General features: G+C 35.6%; 1 protein-coding gene across 5 annotated transcripts in view; it reads right to left on the bottom strand.

Annotated features, from left to right (window-relative positions):
• The window catches only part of LAMA2 (laminin subunit alpha 2), a 622089-nt gene extending 599697 nt beyond the window's left edge, over window positions 1–22392 (bottom strand). For 3 of the 5 annotated variants that reach the window (XM_086707800.1, XM_086707801.1, XM_086707802.1), the window contains exon 1: window positions 22048–22391. In XM_086707800.1, the coding sequence (XP_086563926.1) occupies window positions 22048–22168 (121 nt within the window). In that variant the 5' untranslated portion in view covers window positions 22169–22391. Of the gene's footprint in view, window positions 1–22047 lie in introns of all 5 variants that reach the window. The other 2 variants (XM_086707799.1, XM_086707804.1) reach the window with 2 other exon arrangements.
• Between the last annotated feature and the right edge of the window lie 116 nt (window positions 22393–22508).

Here is a 22508-nt window from a genome sequence, read left to right as displayed (position 1 = left end):
ATACAAAATTAATACTAATAAATCTGTTGCATATCTGTGCATTAAAAATGAAGTAACAGAAAAACAAATTTTTTTTAAATCCCATTTACAATTTCATCAAAAAGAATAAAAGACCCAAGGATAAATTTAACCAACATGAAAGACCTGTGCACTGAAAACTGCAAGACATTGATGAAAGAAACTGAAGATGATACAAACAAATGGAAACATACTAGAGGATTAGAAGATTTAATATTGTTAGAATTTCCGTAATACCCAAAGCAATCTACAGATTCAATGCAATCCCTATTAAAATAACAACAGCTCTTTTCACAGAAATAGAAAAAAATAATCCAAAAATTTATATAAACCACAAATGACCCCATATAGTCAAAGCAATCTTGAGAAAGAAGAACAAAACTAGAGGTAATACAATCCCAGATTTTAAGGTATACTACAAAACTAAGTTATCAAAATAGTATGGTAGTGGCTCAAAAGAGACACACAGATCAATAGCATACAATCTAGAGCCCAGAAATAAACTCATGCCTATATGGTCAATTAATCTATGACAAAGGAAGCAAGGATATACAATGGGTAAAAGGCAGTCTCTTCAATAAATGGTGTTGGGAAAACTGGACATGTATATTCAATAGTATGGAACTGGCCTGCTTTCTCATCATACACAAAAATAAACTCAAGTGGATTAAAAATTGAATGTAAGACTTGAAGCCATAAAAATCCTAAAAGGAAAGTAATCTCTTGGACATTAGCCTTAGCAACATTTTTTTTTTTTTTTTTTTGGCTATGTCTCTTTAGGCAAGGGAAACAGAAGCAAAAATAAACTAGTAGGACTACATCAACATAAAAAGCTTTGCCACAGTGAATGAAACCATCAATACAAAAACCAACCTACTAAATGTAAAAAGATATGTGCAAATATATATCCCATAAGGCATTAAAATCCAAAATAAATAATGAACTTACATGACTCAACACCAAAAAACACAATAAATCCATTAAAAAGTGGGAGAAGAATCTGAAGATATTTTTCCAAAGAAGATATACCAAGGCCCACCGACACGTGAAAAGATGCTCAATATTACTGAATCACCAGGGAGATGCAAATGAAAACCACAATGAGATATTACCTCATGCTTATCAATATGGGTAATATCAAAAAGGTAAGAAATAACAAGTGTTGGTGTGGATATGGGAACCCTGGTACACTATTGGTGGGAATGTAAATTGGTGCACCTACTACGGCTAACAGTATTGTAGTTCTCAAAAAAATTTAAAAAATATAATCCACTAATTCCACTGATAGGCATTCGCCCAGAGAAAGCAACCTAAATGTCTATCAATAGGTAAATAGATAAACAAAATGTAGCATATATATAATGAATACACATGCAACGAAATACCAGTCAGCCATAAAATAGAACAAAATCTTGCCATTCTCAACAACATAGATGGACCTAGAGGGTATTCTAATAAGCAAAATAAGTCAGACAAATACCATAACATTTCATCTACTTGTGGAATCTAAAAAACAAATAAATGAACAAATAAGCAAACAAAAATCCACAGAAACAGACTATAAACAAAGAACACATTGGTGGTTGCCAGACGGAGGTTATGACAGGAAGGGCAACATAGGTGAAAGGGGTTAAGAAGCACAAACTTACAGGCATAAAATAAATAAGTAATGGAGAGTAAAAAGTACAGGATAGAGAATATAGTCAGTAATGTTGTAATAACTATGCATGATGACAGATGGTAACTACACTTACCACGGCGAGCACTGTAATTTATGGAATTGTTAAATCACTATTTTATACACCTGAAAGTAACATATTGTTTGTCAATTATACTTCAATAAAAAATAAAATTAAATAACACAACATAATTAGAAAACATTCTTGCCTTCTGTTAGGCTCAGCCAAATTCACCACTTCTGTGAAATTGTCTCTACTCCTATAAAATGGAAATCTTTCTAATTCCCTGAGACTCTAAAACACATTTTTGATAACTTTATTAAAGCCTTTTCCACCTACAAAGTGCCTTTATTAATCTCCCTGTACATATACATTTATTTTCTTCTCTACTTACACAATTCTTATAGGAAAAAATTATGTTTTGCTCACCTCTATATGTACAGTATAGAAAACCTTTTCTTATTCATAGTACATGTTCAACACATTCTTGTCTAATGAATAAATTGGGATTTTTCTTTTCACATAATTATTATTATTGCTTTACCCATGATAATAATACTGCATAACAATTAGCTAACAAGTAACTAATATCCTGCTTTAAAAGTTGAACAAAGCACATTTGTTGTCTCATATATCTATGTAAAATTTTTGGAAAACTTAAATCTTCCAGAAAGTCTCTTAAAGAATAAAATTTTCATTTATCCAAGGGACACAGGAGTACTGATGCATAGGGGCACTTGTACCCCAATGTTCATAGCAGCACTCTCAACAATAGCCAAATTATGGAAAGAGCCTAAATGTCCATCAACTGATGAATGGATAAAGAAATTGTGGTTTATGTACACAATGGAATACTACGTGGCAATGAGAAAAAATGAAATATGGCCTTTTGTAGCAACGTGGATGGAACTGGAGAGTGTGATGCTAAGTGAAATAAGCCATACAGAGAAAGACAGATACCATATGGTTTCACTCTTATGTGGATCCTGAGAAACTTAACAGGAGTTAAGTTTCCCATGGGGAGGGGAAGGAAAAAAAAAAAAAAAGAGGTTAGAGTGGGAGAGAGCCAAAGCATAAGAGACTGTTGAGAACTGAGAACAAACTAAGGGTTGATGGGGGGTGGGAGGGAGGAGAGGGTGGGTGATGGGTATTGAGGAGGGCACCTTTTGGGATGAGCACTGGGTGTTGTATGGAAACCAATTTGACAATAAATTTCATATATAAATTAAAAAAAAAAAAAAAAGAATAAAATTTTCCTATATAGACCAAGCTTTTTAATCCTTGTTTTTTTTTGTAGGTCTCTACAAGAGAAATAAAGGAGTAGAAAGAAAAATGATCAATTATGGTATCATCCCTCATCCCGAAGTTAGCTTGCCCAACATTTATGCTTGGATTGTTATCACTATATCAAGATCATGACATTGTTTTCAGACAGTAAGATAATATAACTACTTTGGAGAACAACTTTGCTGTTACTTATAAAATTAAATGTAGGGCGCCTGAGTGGCTCAGTCAGTTAAGTGTTCAACTTTGGCTCAGGTCATTACCTCGTGGTTCATGAGTTTGGGCCGTATGTCTGGCTTTGTGCTGACAGCTCAGAGCCTGCAGCCAGCTTTGGATTCTGTGTCTCCCTCTCTCTCTGCCCCTCCCCTGCTCGTGCTCTCTCTCTGTCTCAAAAATAAATAAACATTAGAAAAAAATTTAATTAAATGTATATGTACCATGCAACTCAGGAATTCCACTCCTAGATAAATATAAGAAATGAAAACATATTCATAGAAAGACATGTACACAACTTGCATATAGCAGACTCATTCAGAATATCTAAAAACTGGAAGCTAAGGGGCACCTGGGTGGCTCAGTCAGTTGAGCATCTGACTTCGGCTCAGGTCATGATCTCACAGTTCATTGAGTATAAGCCCCGCATCGGGTTCTGTGCTGACAGCTCAGAGCCTGGAGCCTGCTTTGGATTCTGTGTCTCCCTCTCTCTCTGCCCCTTCCCCGCTCATGGTCTGCCTCTCTCTGTCTCTCAAAAGTGAATAAACATTAAACAAATTTGTTTAATAAAATAAAATAAAAAAATAAAAACTGGAAGCTGAATGTCATTAGTAGGTATTAAATTAAAACTTGAGATACATTCATACATTAGAAACTCTTGGCAATTTAAAAGAACAAAATATATGAACAAAAAATTATATGATTTTTTGCAGACATTAGGCTGAAGGAAGCAAACACAAAAAAGTACATAGTTGATGATTCACGTAACGGAATTTCTAGAACAGATGAAACTAATCAGATAAGAGGTTGTGGGGATAGAAGGAGATTGCAAAGAGCAAGCGTTTCTGAGAAAGTGGAAATGTTCTATTTCTTGATCAAAGGGGTAGTTACATGGGCATATACATTTGTCAAAGTTATCAATCTGTATACTTATGTGTGAATTTTATTGTATGTAAATTGTACCTCAAAAAAGTTGGTCTTTTTTTTTTTTAAAAAGAAAAAGGTGACATTATATCATAATGTAAATATCTTACAATCCAGACAGGTCTGATTTCCTCAGCTATTAGAATGATACCTGCATAATACCAGTCTTCAGGGATCTCAGGAATTGTTGAAATAAAGTAAATAAAATGCCTGACATAAAATTAGTACTACTTTGATAGAACAGAAAAATGGTTAAAGCTTATGAAAGATATATGGAAATAAGAGGTTTAAACTCAAATACAGACTATATTTCCCCCCAAATTCTTATTACACACACCTACATAAATGTACATAACCTAGCTAATTATCAAAATCCGTATTTCAGAACACAACAGTGGTTTAACTGCAAGGCATCAGGTAGGCCAGGGATTTAAATAATAGTTACCATGAAGGTGTATTTTAGAAATAGAGTTGTTATATCTGGTTTAGTAGTTTATACTATAAGAAACTATCACCCAGAACATAAGGCGTAGTGTAGAAGACTTTCAAAGTTATCTGGTTACTGGAACTTTATATCGCCGTTCAGATGAGTATTGGTCAACCAATTTCCAACTGAAACTATAAAATGGTTTATTATTCATTAAGTTCCTTAATTCCCTCATCCATTAAAATTTGCATATAAGCAAAAGAAAAACATACCCATCTTGAGAAAGAGACATTATTCTGTTAACTCCCACACATATACAAGAAGGCTAATCTTAAACAGCTGTCTTTTTCTTTAACTAAATTAACAATGCTTATTATATTCTGGCTTCCAGATGCAGAACAACATGTTTCATGTTAATATGCCTAGTTTCTGACCTGGCAATAACACTGAAGGACTCAGCAGGAAATTTGGCCTCCAGATACTCTTATCTTGGGGGATAGATACAAAGGAAAACAATTCTCTGAATTACTTTATTGTGGAATTAAAAATGTTCATTAGGACTGTTGTCAAGGGCATTTCTATTCCAAATCCGTTACTGTATGTTACAAACAGGATGTCTCCAAACCAAGCTGAAAAACTAAAACTGTGGGTGGCATAATGATGAAATACAAAGCTGTATCTTGAGGTAGTTACTAACTCTGCAACCCTTTTCTCCCCGAACAGGAAACAGCAGGAAAAGGGAAAGAAGGAAAGCAGTGGTAAGGTTCAAGGACAGACCTAGGGGGTGATCTTGACCTGGATGAATTTAAAATGTTCTTACTACCAAAGTGGACTGAGTTGATGTGGCCTAAGCATTGCTCATTCCTGGATCTCAGACCCTTGAAATGCCCCTCTGAACCAAAGGGGCCCCTCTGAGCCAAAAAAGAGATTACCTGAAGCTGATGCCTATATCTGAGATCCAGGGAAAGAGGAGGAGATCCCAGCAAGTGCCCTCTCAGAACCGGAAGTTCACTGTCTTGGTCACTTTCTTCAACCCAGGCCCCCCTCCATCAACCCTTTCCCCACATCCACAGCACCAAGCTCTGCCAATCAAATCCCCCCGAACAAGTTTTCAGATAAAACAGCTTATTCCCACTATGCTTTTTCCCCTGAGTTTGAGACCAAATAAGTATTTTCATTTCACTCTTTAGAAGCACTATGTAAAACACTTAATTTTCTACAAGAGCTTCCATAATTAAGTATGAAATAAAAGAAAGTTGCAAGAGAAAGCTACAGCTTAAGATCCAAAAAGTCTTCATGAAGTGAGCAAATACAGAAAACTCAAACATGTATAATCCCTAAGTTTTATCTCATTTTTATCCAATAGTCACAAACACATTAAAAAATATTTGCAAATGATTTCACAAGGGGAAAAAAAAAAGCTACCGTGAAATCGAGCAATGGGGTTTCACAGAACTTTTCTATACAACAACTATGTAAATCAATAGTAGTCTCTTTGAAACAGAATTGAAAGCACACACAATGCATTTTAATGCAGAATATAAAAAGACACTAGATCTGTAATTCTACTAAATGTCAACGATACTGTAACCCACTTACTGTGGAGTCAGATATAATGAAATTCCATTTATAGCAAAGTAGAATGGAAGTCTAAAATTACGTCAATGGAATATAATGCACAAAATACAATTCCAGTAATGGTGGACGTCTTATTAGAAAGAAATCTTGGTGAAATGATGATTTCACTGTAAGTCTCCCATATCCCTCAACGCGATATTCAAAATAACATTAGATTTTAACATCAATATTTTACTAAGAAAATTATAACAAATTCAATTTATAATTCCCTAATATATGAAACAATACACAAAGCTACCACAGAAGACAGAAAACACATATGTGTTAAAAGAAAACAATATAATATACATATTTTAATTTGTGTCTGGTTATATTTATGAATAAAATGCAAAAATGAATTAAACACTTCAATTAACTGGAGGAAGGAGTATTATCTTACATACGTAGATAAAATAAATGCATATTTCCCTCTGGAGAACATGAGAAAACATCATTTCTGGGCTAAGTGAAAAAAAACATGTCATAGCATATTCAATTTTTAAAAATCACATCCTTACCATCCATAAATATTATTATAATGCCTCAATTTTCATATTAGCTTTATCCCTTTTTTAAAAAAATTACTATGTTCATATTAGAGACATGATATTCATATTTGGGATTTAGAAAATCTGGGATTCTGTTTTTCTCCTTTCTTATATTTTCAGGCTAAAGCATCCATTTCAAGTATTGATTCTCCTTTCCTCTAACTGCAGGGTATACTCATTTATACAGTGCAATACTCAAAAGCTTTGTGTAGAAGAGGCATAGAAATGATGGTAAAACAGGAAAACACTCCAGATATCAGATACTACACAAATGTAAAGTATATGATAGTGGCATGGTGGAAATGGAGACTGTTAATTAAGACCATCAGAGAGAATTTGATTTTGTCCCCCGTGAAAACCATAACTATGTTATGCAGTTACTTACATTTAGACATTTACTTTATAGGATCTCTTCTATCTGAAAGTTATATTAGCTAATCACCGAACACAAAATGTGTTTAATATTAATTCCCAGTTTAGGCAGAATATTTAACTTGAACGAGATTTGCTAGTATGCTAATAATTCTATAGTTGAGTGCAAAATTTCTTCATTATTTGATTCATATTATCTTTTCAATCACTTACGTCCTCTTTATTTATTTTTTATTTTAGTGTGTGTGTGTGTGTGTGTGTGTGTGTGTGTGTGTGTGTGTGAGTTGGGGAGAGAGGCTGTAGGAAAGGGCGGCGGTGGCGGCGGGGGGTGGTGGGGGGGAACCTAAGCCTCCAGTTCCATATATGGAGCCTGACACAGGGCTCAATCCTACGACCCTAGGATCATGACCTGAGTTGAAATCAAAAGTTGGGACACTCAACCAACTGAGCCACCCAGGTGTCCCTACTGTCTCTTTATCCATGAATACATACCAAGAGAATAAAAATTAAAGGGCATGTCAAAAATCCTATGCTCTTTAAGTAAATTCCCAATTGAAAATGTTCCTGTGACCTAGTAAGTTCACATAGAATTCAATCCCTAGGTGATTCAATTGGTATTAAAAAGAAGAAAACATAATTTCAACACAAATTCCACTCCTCCCATACTCTCAGGACATAAACACATAAATCAAGCAAGAAAAATAAGAATAAAATAAATAAGAAAAATAAGAATAAAAATAAAAATAAAAGGGTGCCTGAGTGGCTCGTTAGGTCAATGCCATTGCAAATGGTAAAATTTCATTCTTTATGTCGGAATAATATTCCATTGTATGTGTATATGTGTACATATGTGTGTGTATATGTACACACACACACGTCACACCTTCTTTACACATTCATCTATTGATGGACAATTGGGTTGCTTCCATAACTTGGCTATTATAAATAATGCTGCTATAAACATAGGGGTATGTGTATCCCTTTGAATTAGTGTGGGGTTTTTTTTGTATTTTCTGAGTAAATATTCAGTAGTGCAATTATTGAATCATAGTGTAGTTCTATTTTTAACTTTCTCAGGAAATTCCATACTGTTTTTCACAGTGGCTGTACCAGTTTGCATTCCCTACCCCCAATTGTACAAAAGGGTTCCATTTTCTCCACATTCTCTTCACACTTTTTGTTTCTTGTGTTTTTGATGTTAGCCATTCTGACAAGTGTGAGGTGACATCTCATTGTAGTTTTGATTTGCATTTCCCTGATTTAAGTGATAATGAGCATCTTTTCATGTGTCTGCTGACCATCTGCATGTCTTCTTTGAAGAAATATCCATTCATGTCTTCTGCCCATTTTTAAATTGGATCATGTATTTTTTGGGCATTGAGTTGTATCAGTTCTTGTTATATTTTGGATACTAACTCTTTATTGAACAAGTCATTTGCAAATATCTTCTCCCATTCAGTAGGTTTCCTTTTATGTTTTCTTTGCTGTGCAGAAGATTGTTATTTTGATGTAGTCCCAATAGTTTACTTTTGCTTTTATTTTCCCTGCCTCAGGAGTCACATCTAGAAAAAGGCCTCTACAGCCAATGTCTAATAAGTTACCGCCTGTATTCTCTTCTAGGATTTTTAAGGTTTAAGAAGGTCTCACATTTAGGCCATTAATCCACTATGAGTTTATTTCAATGTATACTAACTCCAGTTTCATTCTTTTGCACATAGCTGACCAGTAAGTAAAACTTTCATCTTAATAGGCATTTTAACCTTATGCATTACAATACTTGTCTAAAAAGTCCTCTTATACAGAAAAGTTCTAAGCCAAGAAATATTCATTCCTCATCCAAAGCTTTAAAAATTGCTCAGCTCTTACTGGAATATCTTTAGGAAAAAAAATATACCTCAAAAGCAAGATACAGTATTCTAAAATATTATATTTATCTCTTAAGTGGTATTGATAACAATATGCTGTATCTGTGCCACTGTGTTTCAGTATTTGTGGAAATTTATCTCTTATAAAAATATTGATTCAGACTATAAAGGCATTAAGAAAAATAATACATGTAATATTTTTTAAAAGGCACCCTTTGGGTCTGTCCAAAGAGTGGCTTCTTCATTCGTTTTACAATTTTTTTAATTAAATGCCTACCATATGCCAAACCAGAGACTATAGAGGAAGTAGGTAAAAATAAAAGACAAATAGTCCTTTTGGTGTGTAACTTATGTTATTGATTTCTAACTGTTAAATGGCTTAAAATCTTAAAAGAGAATAACTGGTGAAATGCCCTTCTAGGTTTGTGCAATAGCAATAGCTCTTGAAGTTTGTCTGAATATGATTGGTCTTTCAACTTATTACATAATTGAAAATCATAAAGAGGATAGATTCATTACATATGTGAAACACATTTTACTTAATCCAAAGTAGCCCAAACACAGTAGGGGTTAATTTTTTTAATAGACCTGGAAATAGCTTCAGAGGGCAATGTTTTGTCCAAAAAAAGAAAAACATATACATATATATGTGTATATATATATATATATATATATATATATACAGACACACACACATGTATATATGTATATGTATGTATACATATACATAAACACACATATATACATATGTAACATATATACCTATGTACATATGTAACATATATATACACATACATACATGTATACACACACATATATATATATATATATATATATATATATATATATATATATAAAGAGGTCAGACCATAGATGAATAATGAACTGTAGGATAGCATTGTTTTCTCAGCACATCTTAGGTAGCACAATGCCAGAAACCCTATGGATAAAATCAGTTTTTAACAACTGACAAAAAATCTTTTGTACAAATTAAGGAAGATAATTACAAAGAATGAAAAAATATTTTGAAGAATTTCTAAATGTATCATTGTCTACATATATATTTACCTATGGCTATGTGCAAAATAAGTAAAGATAGGATATGCGTGTTAAAATACTTTCCTTCCATATGAACTAACTTTTTCTATGTTACTGGGAGGTATACAGCAAAAAAAAAAAAAAAAAAAAAAAAAGGAAGGAAGGAGGAAGATGTGTCATGATTCTCAATCCAGAAGAACTCAAATTAAGTACATTAAGAGCCATTGGGAGAAAAAATCAAAGAAAAGGGATGAAGCAGAACTTCATGAACCATCAGTGCCTTTGGCCAAACCTGTCATTTATTATAAAAACGAATAGTATTATTATTAATAATATTATTTGTATCACACATTTTTTAATCCTTTATAACACCTCAGTAAGACAAATTTGAACATTATATTCTTTTTTTTTAATGGAAATTTAATTTCAGAATAGGTAAATGACTTATGTATTGTTTAAGGTGACATCTTAGGAAGAGCTGGAGGCAAAACTTGTATCCTGGAATTCTGACTTCAAATCCAGTGATTTTTCTAATGTTCCAGAGTGAAAAACTGAATGGTTGGGGCGCCTGGGTGGCGCAGTCGGTTAAGCGTCCGACTTCAGCCAGGTCACGATCTCGCTGTCCGTGAGTTCGAGCCCCGCGTCAGGCTCTGGGCTGATGGCTCAGAGCCTGGAGCCTGTTTCCGATTCTGTGTCTCCCTCTCTCTCTGCCCCTCCCCCGTTCATGCTCTGTCTCTCTCTGTCCCAAAAATAAATAAACGTTGAAAAAAAAAATTATAAAAAAAAAAAGAAAAACTGAATGGTTGCACTACCAGTTAAACGTGACTGAAACTTTCTGAAGAGCAAAAGAGCCTATGGAAAGTTTGTTGTCTGAAACTATTTCAAAATGTGATATTCCCAAGATTAGAAAAAGCAGGTCTCCCTAGAGACCTGTTGAGGCTATAGGATTTCCTGAGGGACATTTTGGTTTTGGTTTTGGTTTTGTAGAAATCTACCATTAGCTTTAATATACAGGAAGACACACTAAAAATTTTCCCAATCTAGGTTAGTATTAAATAATATATTCCAATCATATATTATATTAAATAATATATATAATATATAGTATTAAATATATATATATAATATATAGTATTAATATATCTTGGAATATATTATTACACCATTTTTTTTAACCTTAGTGTATAGAAAGAATCCAAAAGAGGGTCTATGCTGAGAGCTTTTCCACTGACAACCATCCTGAAATTAACTTCCACTGTGTGTCAAATATACTGAATTGTCATCTCTCCTCAAATGTCAGTGAGAACATGTGCTTCATAGGCTAAAATGATAACTAATCTTTATAGAGCACTCATTATGTTCCATGCATTTTTATAACCTAACACATATATTAAGACTTCTCTAAAAAATAGTTTATTAATCCCTAATAAAAACATGTCCAAAAATGAGAAATTTGTAGAAAAAAAAGTTTATTATATTATCTTTGAAATATAAATAGACACAAAGTATTGCTAAAATTTCCATCCTGTTACGTATCTCAATCACTTCTCACGTTGAGCTACCAACATAACTATTAGCTAATTATAGGACCTTGGGTTTCTTCCTATCTCTGTTAATGGCTTGTTGTTGTGTGACCTTGGTAGAATTCTTCCATCTTTCCTCAATGACGTAGCTTGACATCTATAATCTCTTAGGGTCTACTCAAAGAAACTTTTAGAATGTTTTGCTCTTCTTAAGTAAAAGTGATGTCATATGTACTGCAAATATCCTTTTTGAACTTTATGATCGAGTAATAAAGAAAAAGAGGACCAAATATTTACTAATTAGCTGCCAAGTATTTTCACATGTACTATCTAATTTAATTTTATTTTACTAATAGGAAGTTTAAATTCCGTTGACTTGGGTTTTTGATCCCAATAAAAGAGTGGTAACATGGCTATGAATTCCATTCTTGCCATCTCCCAAAGACACTTTTTCTACTAGTCAAAGTTCTCTCCAAAGCAGGGGAATGTATGCGGAAATTGAAGGTTCAAAGGTATATGTTAATGGGTATTTTTTGCAGGCTAAGCTATAAAGTTCAGAATAGCAAAACACTATAAAATAAATTCCAATTAAAGCTGAATCCATACATTCGTGTTTTCAAGTATATAAGCAAATTCCTTCATAAACGGCCTCAGCTGAGTTTGGTATACCAGTGTTGGAGAAAAAGTGCTGTTTTAAGCCAGAATTTCCTGACACCAAGACAGTTTTTAAACTTAATTCAGTTTTCTTGAAGCATTTTGAAAACTCACACTTTTTGAGGTCCTAATAGATGTTCCATGTTTTATATTCATTGTTTTATATACTCCTCACAACAAACCAATGAGATAAAGTAGCTCCCTGAAATGACTATTGTTCTACTTCTTGTTCTGTTTCATACTTTCAGCCTTATTCAGTAATTGAAAACGGCATAGCAGGCAATAAGCCAGAAAATCATGGTGACTATACAGGCTTTAGAAAAAAATATATTTGATATGGCAAACTCTACTAACCTCATTTCCCCTTTAGAATAGTACCTTGTATGTTGCAAGCAACTTAAAAGTTATTACACCTTAGAGTTTTAATGGTACAGCTACTGGACTAAAAAATATAATGATCTCACTTGCAATTTATTCTGTGGCTCGTAATCTTTTGTCAAGGCAACTAGGCTTTTCTGCAAATTCAATGTTTAGACTCCCTTATTCTAGATTTTTTGATAAAACTGAAACTCTGATTTAAGAAAACAAATCAAAAGCTCAATATCTTAGTATATTAAATACATTAATATAAATACACTAAATACACTAATTGGGTACTGAGTTCTAAACTATAAATGTTACCTGCAGCACACTGATTGGTGTCCTACATACACACCCTCTCAAAATGTAGGAGGTTTGCAAAATTTCCTGTTCTAACAGAGAAGTTCAATTTCAAACTGAACTCTTTAAATCTTTTTATAGAAATGCCAGTGTTCTACATTTTTTCAAAAGGAATTTTGAGATTAACTCTTCTCTGAATCAGGTATATCTGTTTGGTTCTAGCTCTTTTCATTCATATATATATATATATATATATATATATATATATATATATATAGACCATTTTTTTAAAGAATTCATTACATAATAAATACCAGTATGTTTCTAGCCTACTGAAGTAATTTATGTAAGGTGACTTAAGAAAAACCAATAATCAAGCTTATAGTCCAGTGTCCAGTAATCCAAATTCTAAGAATTTAAAGGTTAAAATTTGATGAGTATTTTTACTTTTATGCACAGTTTTAAGTAACGTGTATGTATTTATGCATAGTTTTGTGCGTGTTTAAATGAAAAAGATCCTTAAAGATGACACATTTTCTTGTTCCTTCATAATACCTAGTAACTCTCTGTTTTAAATTACTCTACTAACATAACTCAGAAATGGATATGGGATTTTTTCAAGGTTTGTTTGTTTGTTTGTTTGTTTGTTTAAGGATCTCAAAGTCCAAAAGAGACAGCAATATAGGATCTATAAAATCAGAAGCAGGAACATATCCTAATTTCTAATCCTAAAACTTGCACTGGAATTTGTTTATCCTTGACAAGCTGCAAGGCATCGACTCTTCCTTCTATAAAATGAGGAGGATTGTATTAACCTACTAAACAGTGATGCTGTGAATATACATGTATTAATGCTCACAATATGCTAGATACTATTAAACCAATCTAAAGCATCTGGCACTCAGGATGCAGTTCTACAAAGAGCCTTTCAGGGGAGCACAGCTTGGTGGTCAACTAAGAGGACCTTACATGGAGAAGCTCTGTTAACCTTGCACAAAGTGACTTTCCTAAGTGCCAGGCACTAAATAGTTCCTCAGGCCTTCACCATTCGTTATTTGCATAGATTAACTTTCCATTGGAACTAGATTAGGCATGAACAGAAAGCCAGTGTTATGAACAATAACCCCTAACAGACTACCTCTATGATCTTTTTCTAAATGTCACATGTCCAAATAAAAACAAAATAGCACAAGGCTTCCACTTTAAAATCCACATTCAAGATGAGTGGAAAAAAACAGCTTTATTACCCATACCCTACATCTTTGACAAGCAAATGTCTACCTTTAACTCATCATGTAAACTTAGATTATGCCTCAAAACTATATTTAGATCATAATTATCAGTGGCTTTTAGCAGGAAGATTTAAGTGAAGTTCTGCCATACGTATTTTCTTAAAAATTACATTTGTTAGAATTATCTCCTTGAAAACCACACTTAATTCACAAGCAGGAGAGGAGAGGAGAGGAAAGAAGAGAAGACAGAAGGGAGGGAGGGAGGGCAGGAAAGAGAAAAGTTATGTAATTTTCTTCACCTAAATCTTCTTCTAAATGATATAATTTAGTCAGGCTGAAATTGCATTACTTTACTCCAAAGGTTACTGCAAGACTTACAGTGATCCTTAAAGAAGTTATAAAAATCGAAACAGAACATAGAATAAGCTTCTGATTGTAAAAATAGGTAACATTTCAAAGTTCATTTTATAAAAGAAGGCATCAGATCAATACATCATTGTGTCATTTTTAGCAACAGTAGCTAAACTTTAGCTCTGATACTGAAAGGAATGATAAAGAGAAAGAGAGAGAGAGAACTCCAAGGTATACATATATTTATGTGGGGTTGTGAACAACTTATTTTTAACATGAACATTCATTAAAATTACTCTAAGAAATCTATGGCATGTTTCTAAGACACTGGGCAAATTAAAAGGATATGAAGAAGTTCCCTGCACTTCAGTTGTGTTAAGGTATTGCAATTCTTTTAATCGTGTAGTAGGATTGAGATGCCAAAAGGAAAAAAAAAAAAAGAAATTTTACAAAAATGCACTTGAGTTTCACAATGATAAGTCTGCTGAAGTGGAATACTCTGGAATGGAGTCACTTATATATGCTCTAAAAATGGGAAGTATGGGGAAGGAAACAGATCTCAATTAGTACCATATTGGTCTAGTCCAGTGGATTAAAGCCTATCTGGGAAAAGAAATATTACCTATTCTTTCATCCATTTAACTCTGCTCAAAACTCTCCAATACCACCCATCTCATTCAGACTATAAGGCAGAATTCTTTACAATGATCCTAGTTCCCCATTACTTCCCTGACCCTTCTCACTGTGATCTAACTGTAGACCTTCACAAGCCTTTCCCTGTGCTAAGAATATTAACTCTTTCACCTGATATCTGTGTGAATCATTCCCCCAACACCTTCAAGGATTTTCTCAAATGTGACCTTCTCAATGAGGTCAACCTTTATCACTCTATTTAAAATAGCAACCAAACTCTCTCCACTCCTAGAACTCATGACTTCTCTTACCCTGGTATATCTGTTTGTCCAGGAATGTCATCAATTTGTTTGTCCAAGAATCTCATTGATGAATTTATGAATACCTATAAAATATAGGTATTCGTATGTTACTTATTCACTATATATTCATCATATTCCTGTCTGCCTTCTCCACCCTAAGGAGAATACAAACTCCATAAAAGCAGGATTTTTTTTCTGTCTTTACCTACTGAACACATTCATGCATTAACCACATTCCAATACACATAGTCCGATGACCACCAATTTCCTGCACAAATTCTGGCCTTTGAATGCAGTCTTAGCAATCCATACAGTCCAGAATTCATCTTCTTTCTACCTGACTGGTATACACGGAGCCTGGCATGAGTCTTGAAAACCATGTGCCAATCTAGTTTTGTCTTCCTCTAACCTCTACTTAGTTTTCTCAGTTACTGCAACTAGGCTTCTTCCTAAATTCCGGCCTATCAGCTCAGTTCAAAGCTATGACAAATCTTATAAACCCCAATCTTCTATATTAGAAGCATAAACAGTTTGTCTGACCACTAACAATACTTTCTTCCTGATCTTTTTCACAGTCTCCAGTTGCTAAATAAGAACGTACGGCAAACTGGAGAGATGACCTGGGATCACCATTCTTTATTATTTTTTTAAGTGTTTACTTACTTTTAGAGAGGAGAGAGAGAGAAGACACATGAATGTACATGCATGTGAGTGGGAGAGGGCAGAGAGAAAGGGAGAGAATCCCGAGCAGGCTCTGCACTGTCAGTGTGGAGCCCAGTGTGGGGCTCAATCTCATGAACCATGAGATCATGAACTGAGCTAAAGTCAAAATCTGAGGTTCAATGGACTGAACCCCAATGGTCAGGTGCTCTGACCTTTCTTTTCTTTCTTTCTTTCTTTCTTTCTTTCTTTCTTTCTTTCTTTCTTTCTTTCTTTCTTTCCTTCTTTCCTTCTTTCCTCCTCCTCCTCCTCTTCCTTCTTCTTCCCCTGCTTGAAAACTTCCAGCTATTATCTATTGTTGTTTTTATTGTTATTGTTATTATTTATTATTACCCTGCTTGGAAACTTCCAGCTATGCTCCTGCCATGCAGTAGAATCCTACTGAATAGTTATACTGACTGGAATCAAGCATGCATTTGACACATTCTTTGGACTTTTAATTTAAACAACTAGCCACCCCACTAATCTTGCTATGCATAGGCTGGGTTGAGGTTATTGGTCCCTATTCTACTATTTCTTCTTCTTCTCATGGTGCAGAACTGCGGCCCCATAATGCTAAAGCAGATTATGAAAGATGTGAAACATCACAAAAAGTTTCAGGGAATTTTTTTTTATCATTTAATGCTAAATCTGTTTGGATTAAAAGAAGGAAAAATAATCCCATCTCAGAGGTCCAATTTGAAAAGTCAAGCACAAACGTCTTTGTCATTGTATTTATTAAATGTATGAACAGAAGAAATTGTGACAATTATCTGCTTTAAATAAATGAGGACTGAGAAAATATTGAGATGTGAAATCTACTAAAAGTCAACTTTTTTCAGTCATCGCTACTGCAATACAATTCAATGGTGTAAAAATTCTAAGTCCTACTATTTCAGAAAATCTTCTAATTTAACTAAACCTCTCCCAAAAAAATATACACTCATGTTTTTCTTACAGCATAGTTGGTTTAACTCTCAAGATACCTACTGGACTTTATAATTATACCTGAAGAAGGTGAAAACTATGATTTTTACAGTGGAGGGAACAGGTGCCCCATATTTCAGAGTGAATTAAGTATGGACTGACAGCACGTGAGGTTTTTTTCATAATCCCTGGCAACTCTTGAAGGAGATTCTGATCATTATTCTGCATGATAGCCTAGGAGAGAAAACTCTTGGGAACAAGAATGATCAGCAATTTGTATACATTGACATGTAAGATAAAAAATATAAATTTTATGTTTTTTTTAGAAAACCCTACCACATATATAATAGTCAATGTTGAATATGTTCTTATTCTCAGGCCTACATTTTTTTCTTTTTTTTTTCAATATATGAAATTTATTGTCAAATTGGTTTCCATACAACACCCAGTGCTCATCCCAAAAGGTGCCCTCCTCAATACCCATCACCCACCCTCCCCTCCCTCCCACCCCCCATCAACCCTCAGTTTGTTCTCAGTTTTTAAGAGTCTCTTATGCTTTGGCTCTCTCCCACTCTAACCTCTTTTTTTTTTCCTTCCCCTCCCCCATGGGTTTCTGTTAAGTTTCTCAGGATCCACATAAGAGTGAAAACATATGGTATCTGTCTTTCTCTGTATGGCTTATTTCACTTAGCATCACACTCTCCAGTTCCATCTATGTTGCTACAAAGGGCCATATTTCGTTCTTTCTCATTGCCATGTAGTACTCCATTGTGTATATAAACCACAATTTCTTTATCCATTCATCAGTTGATGGACATTTAGGCTCTTTCCACAATTTGGCTATTGTTGAGAGTGCTGCTATAAACATTGGGGTACAAGTGCCCCTATGCATCAGTACTCCTGTATCCCTTGGGTAAATTCCTAGCAGTGCTATTGCTGGGTCATAGGGTAGGTCTATTTTTAATTTTCTGAGGAACCTCCACACTGTTTTCCAGAGTGGCTGCACCAGTTTGCATTCCCACCAGCAGTGCAAGAGGGTTCCCGTTTCTCCACATCCTCTCCAGCATCTATAGTCTCCTGATTTGTTCATTTTGGCCACTCTGACTGGCGTGAGGTGATATCTGAGTGTGGTTTTGATTTGTATTTCCCTGATGAGGAGCGACGTTGAGCATCTTTTCATGTGCCTGTTGGCCATCCGGATGTCTTCTTTAGAGAAGTGTCTATTCATGTTCTCAGCCCTACATTTTATCTGATATGAATCATTTTTACTGAACTGTGAGGCCAGTATGTAGTGATCAAGCCAACATATGTACATAAGTTACATATGTAGCAAAAGTGATACAAAAAAATTAATTCCAATTTTATGACTACAGTAAATCTCAGGTAATTTATGAAACATTCTCATATTTTATAGCACAGAATGTTTTAGAAGTGTGCAAATGATGGTGATGTGAATATTCCATATGAAATTTCTAAGTATTCATGCCAAAAATGAGTGAGGATCATCTCAAACATGTTTTTATTTTAAATCCCAGAAGACATCTAAAAACACATTTATATACCTTTAGTATAGTCTTGACATTTTTAAGAATTAAAAAGTTCAAATACAAATATGCACTCCAAAAACAATAGAACGTAATACTAGAATCTTGGACTTTGAAAAGAACTGGAGACTTGATGAATCCTCACTGTGCCTCTGTAAAGGCATTTCATCCTAAATCATCCCTGACAGGTGGCACATCTGATCATGAATGGACATTTCCAGAAACTAGTTGCTCCAACACAACCCAGTAATTTCTGAACAGCTTAAACAAGGAGGAGCAGAGAAAAGGAGGAAGTTTCTTCTTATTTAATTCAAACCTTTCCCTTTGTCATATTGTTCTATGGATCTGAGTTCAGGATTTAGAAAGGACATTTTATTCTCTCTTCCATTAAACACCATTCCTAAATTTTTTTTATTGCTTTTTATTTTTGAGAGCGGGAGAGAAAGAGCGCGCATGCGCGTATGCATGAGCGGGGGAGGGGAGAGAAAGAGGGAAACAGAATCTGAAGCAGGCTCCAGGTTCTGAGTTGTCAGTATAGAGCATGACATGGGGTTTGAACCCACAAATTGCAAGATCATGTCCTGAGCCAAAGTCAGATGCTTAACTGACTGAGCCAACCAGGCACCACAGAATTCATTCTAGTCAGTGCTCAGCTAAGAAGGTCAGTGCTAATATAATCAAAAAGGAGAAGTTGATGATAGCCTAAAACTTCTTCAGTCGCACTCATATCCAAGGATCTTCACTGAGAGTATGTTTTAACAGAACATTAAAAAGAAAACATGGCCCCAGAATAAATGGAAAGACATCTTAGTATCACAAAAAGGAAACTTCAGCATAAACAATACTAGAAATGTTTTTAGTTGTTAAAAATTAAGTTACTATCAGTTGCATGAATTTAAGTCATGACTACTCCAAGCCTTCAGTTTTAAATTTGTCCATAAGAATAATTGAAGGTGAAATAAGTTAATATATACACGGCATGTTTAATTATGAAATGCTATATGAATTTAAGGTATTATAAAACAGATTATATATATATTTTTAATATTAATAAGTTCCAACAATTTATCCCTGAGCCAATCTTTCAATGTATTGCAAATGATCTATAATACACAATATATTCTAGAATGCAGAAAATAGTAGCCTACGGGCGCCTGGGTGGCTCAGTTGGTTGGGCTGCTGACTTCCACTCAGGTCTTGATCTAGTGGTCTGTGAGTTTGAGCCCTGCCTCGGGCTCTGTGCTGACAGCTCAGAGCTTGGAGCCTGCTTTGGATTCTGTGTCTCTCTCTCTCTCTGCACCTTCCTGCTCACACTCTGGGTCTCTCTCTCCCTCTCCCAAAAAGAAATAAACAGTAAAAAAATTAAAATAAAAAAGGAAAATAGTGGTCTATAGGTAGACACCATCTTATAGCTATTTTGCACAGAATTCCTTATTGTGTGTAGCATTCAACAGAATGGCAGTATAAACTTTCCCTTTTGCATTGACCTTACTTTATTCCTGGACCACAGAAATTGGAGTCAGTTTTATCTCAGATAAAACAGAGACAGAAAGAGAAAAGGAGAGGAGGGAAAGAGGAAGGAGAGGAGAAAGGAGAAGAAGAGGAGGAGGAGGAGGAGGAAGGAGGAGGAAGAGGAGAAGGAGGAGGATGAGAAGGGGAGGAGAGGGTGAAGGAGGGGAGGGGTGGGAGGAGAAAGAATGAGGAGGGTGGGCAGCACACTAAGAAATTTCTTTGAGACTACTTTGCATGCTTTGAGCTTCTGCCCCACTCCAAATGAACAGCACTGGTGTTTCTGGTCTCTCTGTACTCCCAGCTGCTTGACATTATTAAAGTACTATGTATTGTTAAAACAAATCATATAACTAAGCAAGGCTAATATTTTATTTTATTTTTTTTTAATTTTTTTTTCAACGTTTATTTTTATTTTTGGGATAGAGAGAGACAGAGCATGAACGGGGGAGGGGCAGAGAGAGAGGGAGACACAGAATCGGAAACAGGCTCCAGGCTCCGAGCCACCAGCCCAGAGCCTGACGCGGGGCTCGAACTCACGGACCGTGAGATCGTGACCTGGCTGAAGTCGGACGCTCAACCGACTGCGCCACCCAGGCGCCCCAACAAGGCTAATATTTTAAAGTAGCATTTTTAAAAATCAGCTGCCAGAGATATACTCTCAAAATCACTCTCATAAATTCTATTAATTAAGCCATGTTGACCCCATTTTACCTCGCAGAGAAGGAAAAGCAAAAATAGAAGAAAAAAGGTTATATAGTGAACTTAAGGTCATTTTTATTCTAGGAATTTTAATCGGGGAGCTATTATTGTAGCAAGCAGACAAGAGTATTTTCTTACTCCTTTTAAGATAAAATAGTACTGCTAGAAATGTTAGATTATAAGAAGAAAAACTATCAGAATGGTTAGATGTAGCTTTATTCTAGTTAACTAAAAGAGGGAATAAGTATATTTCAAAACTTTGACAGATTCGGTCTCATCAAAACTTTCCAAAGTTGCTAACCTCCAGATTTTGTACTCTTGCGGTAAATATTTTGATATTTGAAATCAAATCTTAAATATTCTTTAATACAAGTTTTCCAACTCACAATAATGTTGCTGAAATGATGTATTCATTATAAATTCTGTTTTAAAACGCGGTACATGTGCTTCTTTTAAAATTCATGACATTAAAATAACTCTTCAAAGACTCCCAAGAGTATCAGAAATTATATGCATGTAAACATCACAGCGCTCTGAGGAGAATCATTTGGATTACATCAAATACCACTGTTTTCCAAAGCCCCCCTGAAGTGTATATGTGGTCACTGTGGTCCTAATTCACATACACATGACATAGAAGTCCTATCTGTATTTAAGCCAGAGGAGAAATTTCACTATAATAAAAAGGATACCTGAGATAGAACGTGGGTCAGAAAAAATTGAGGCTGGAAGTCCCATTGCCACGAAAGAAAAAAACCACTTGACTTTAACTACTTTACAAACTCTGTTCAGTTAGAAACAAAGTCCTTAAAAAAAAAGAAAGAAAGAAAAGAAACAAAGAAAGAAAAAAGAAGGAAAAGAAAAGAAAAGAAAAAGAAAAAAGAAAAAAGAAAGCTGATGTATCAGCTGCCCTCCATAAAGTTCCAAAATGAACCTCAGCTTGGGAAACATTTCTCTGCAGGGATGGACTCTGATTTGGAAAAACTTATTGTTCAATTGGTTAAAAGTTTGCCTCTTTGAAAGACTTCGGAACCCAGCTGGGAGTTATGTATAAGCGACAGCAAGTTCTCTCAGAACGAATGAACAATGAGAAACGCTTCACGTTCTTTGGGGGGAGGTAGGCAATCCCCCCAACCCCCCGGACAGGGTACTCAGGACGCTGAAAGTGAGTTTGCATCAAGCTTAGCCCCTCTCGCCCCAAAGCGCACTCCCCAGGGGCCAAGCCAGAAAACGGTCCCTGCCCCGGACTGTCGTCGGAAGAAGGGACCGGTGAGGGGCCGCGGCCCCGGCAAAGGATGGAATCTAGAGCCCGTTCCTCGACTGTACCTCTTTGCTGATGTGCCTGTGGCTGCCGCGGCCGCTGTTGCAGCTGTGGCCTCTGGGCCTGGCCGCCCCCGAGGCCCCCGCTGAGCAGCAGGACCAGGAGGACCCCGGCGGCTCCGGGCATTGCGGTGGCCGGGAGCGGATCCGCTTCTCAGGAGCCCGAGGAGTCGCGGCCGCCCAGTCCCCGGGTCCGGCTTGTGAGCTGAAGGAGCAGCAGCTGCTGGGGAAGAGGAGGAGGCAGCCCCCCTCCTGGCTTTGGCTCTGCCGCCGCCAGAGGGTGGGGGGAGAAAGAGGACACTCCCCCTCCCTCCCCTTTTCCCGGGCCCTCGTCCCACAGCCGTCCAGGCACAGGCCCTTAAAGGGTCCTCCGTGAAACAGACCTTTCCAGAGCCGCCCTTCCCTCGGAGAGGCACCGTTCCTTAGCTTGAGCTGTTCGCTGAACTTCTTTTAAATTAGAGGAGGTA

The sequence above is a fragment of the Puma concolor genome, chromosome B2, assembly GCF_028749965.1.
Source record: "Puma concolor isolate L17-30 chromosome B2, mPumCon1.1.hap2, whole genome shotgun sequence".
Classification (NCBI taxonomy): Eukaryota; Metazoa; Chordata; class Mammalia; order Carnivora; family Felidae; genus Puma; species Puma concolor.
This window is presented reverse-complemented; position numbering and strand designations above follow the sequence as displayed.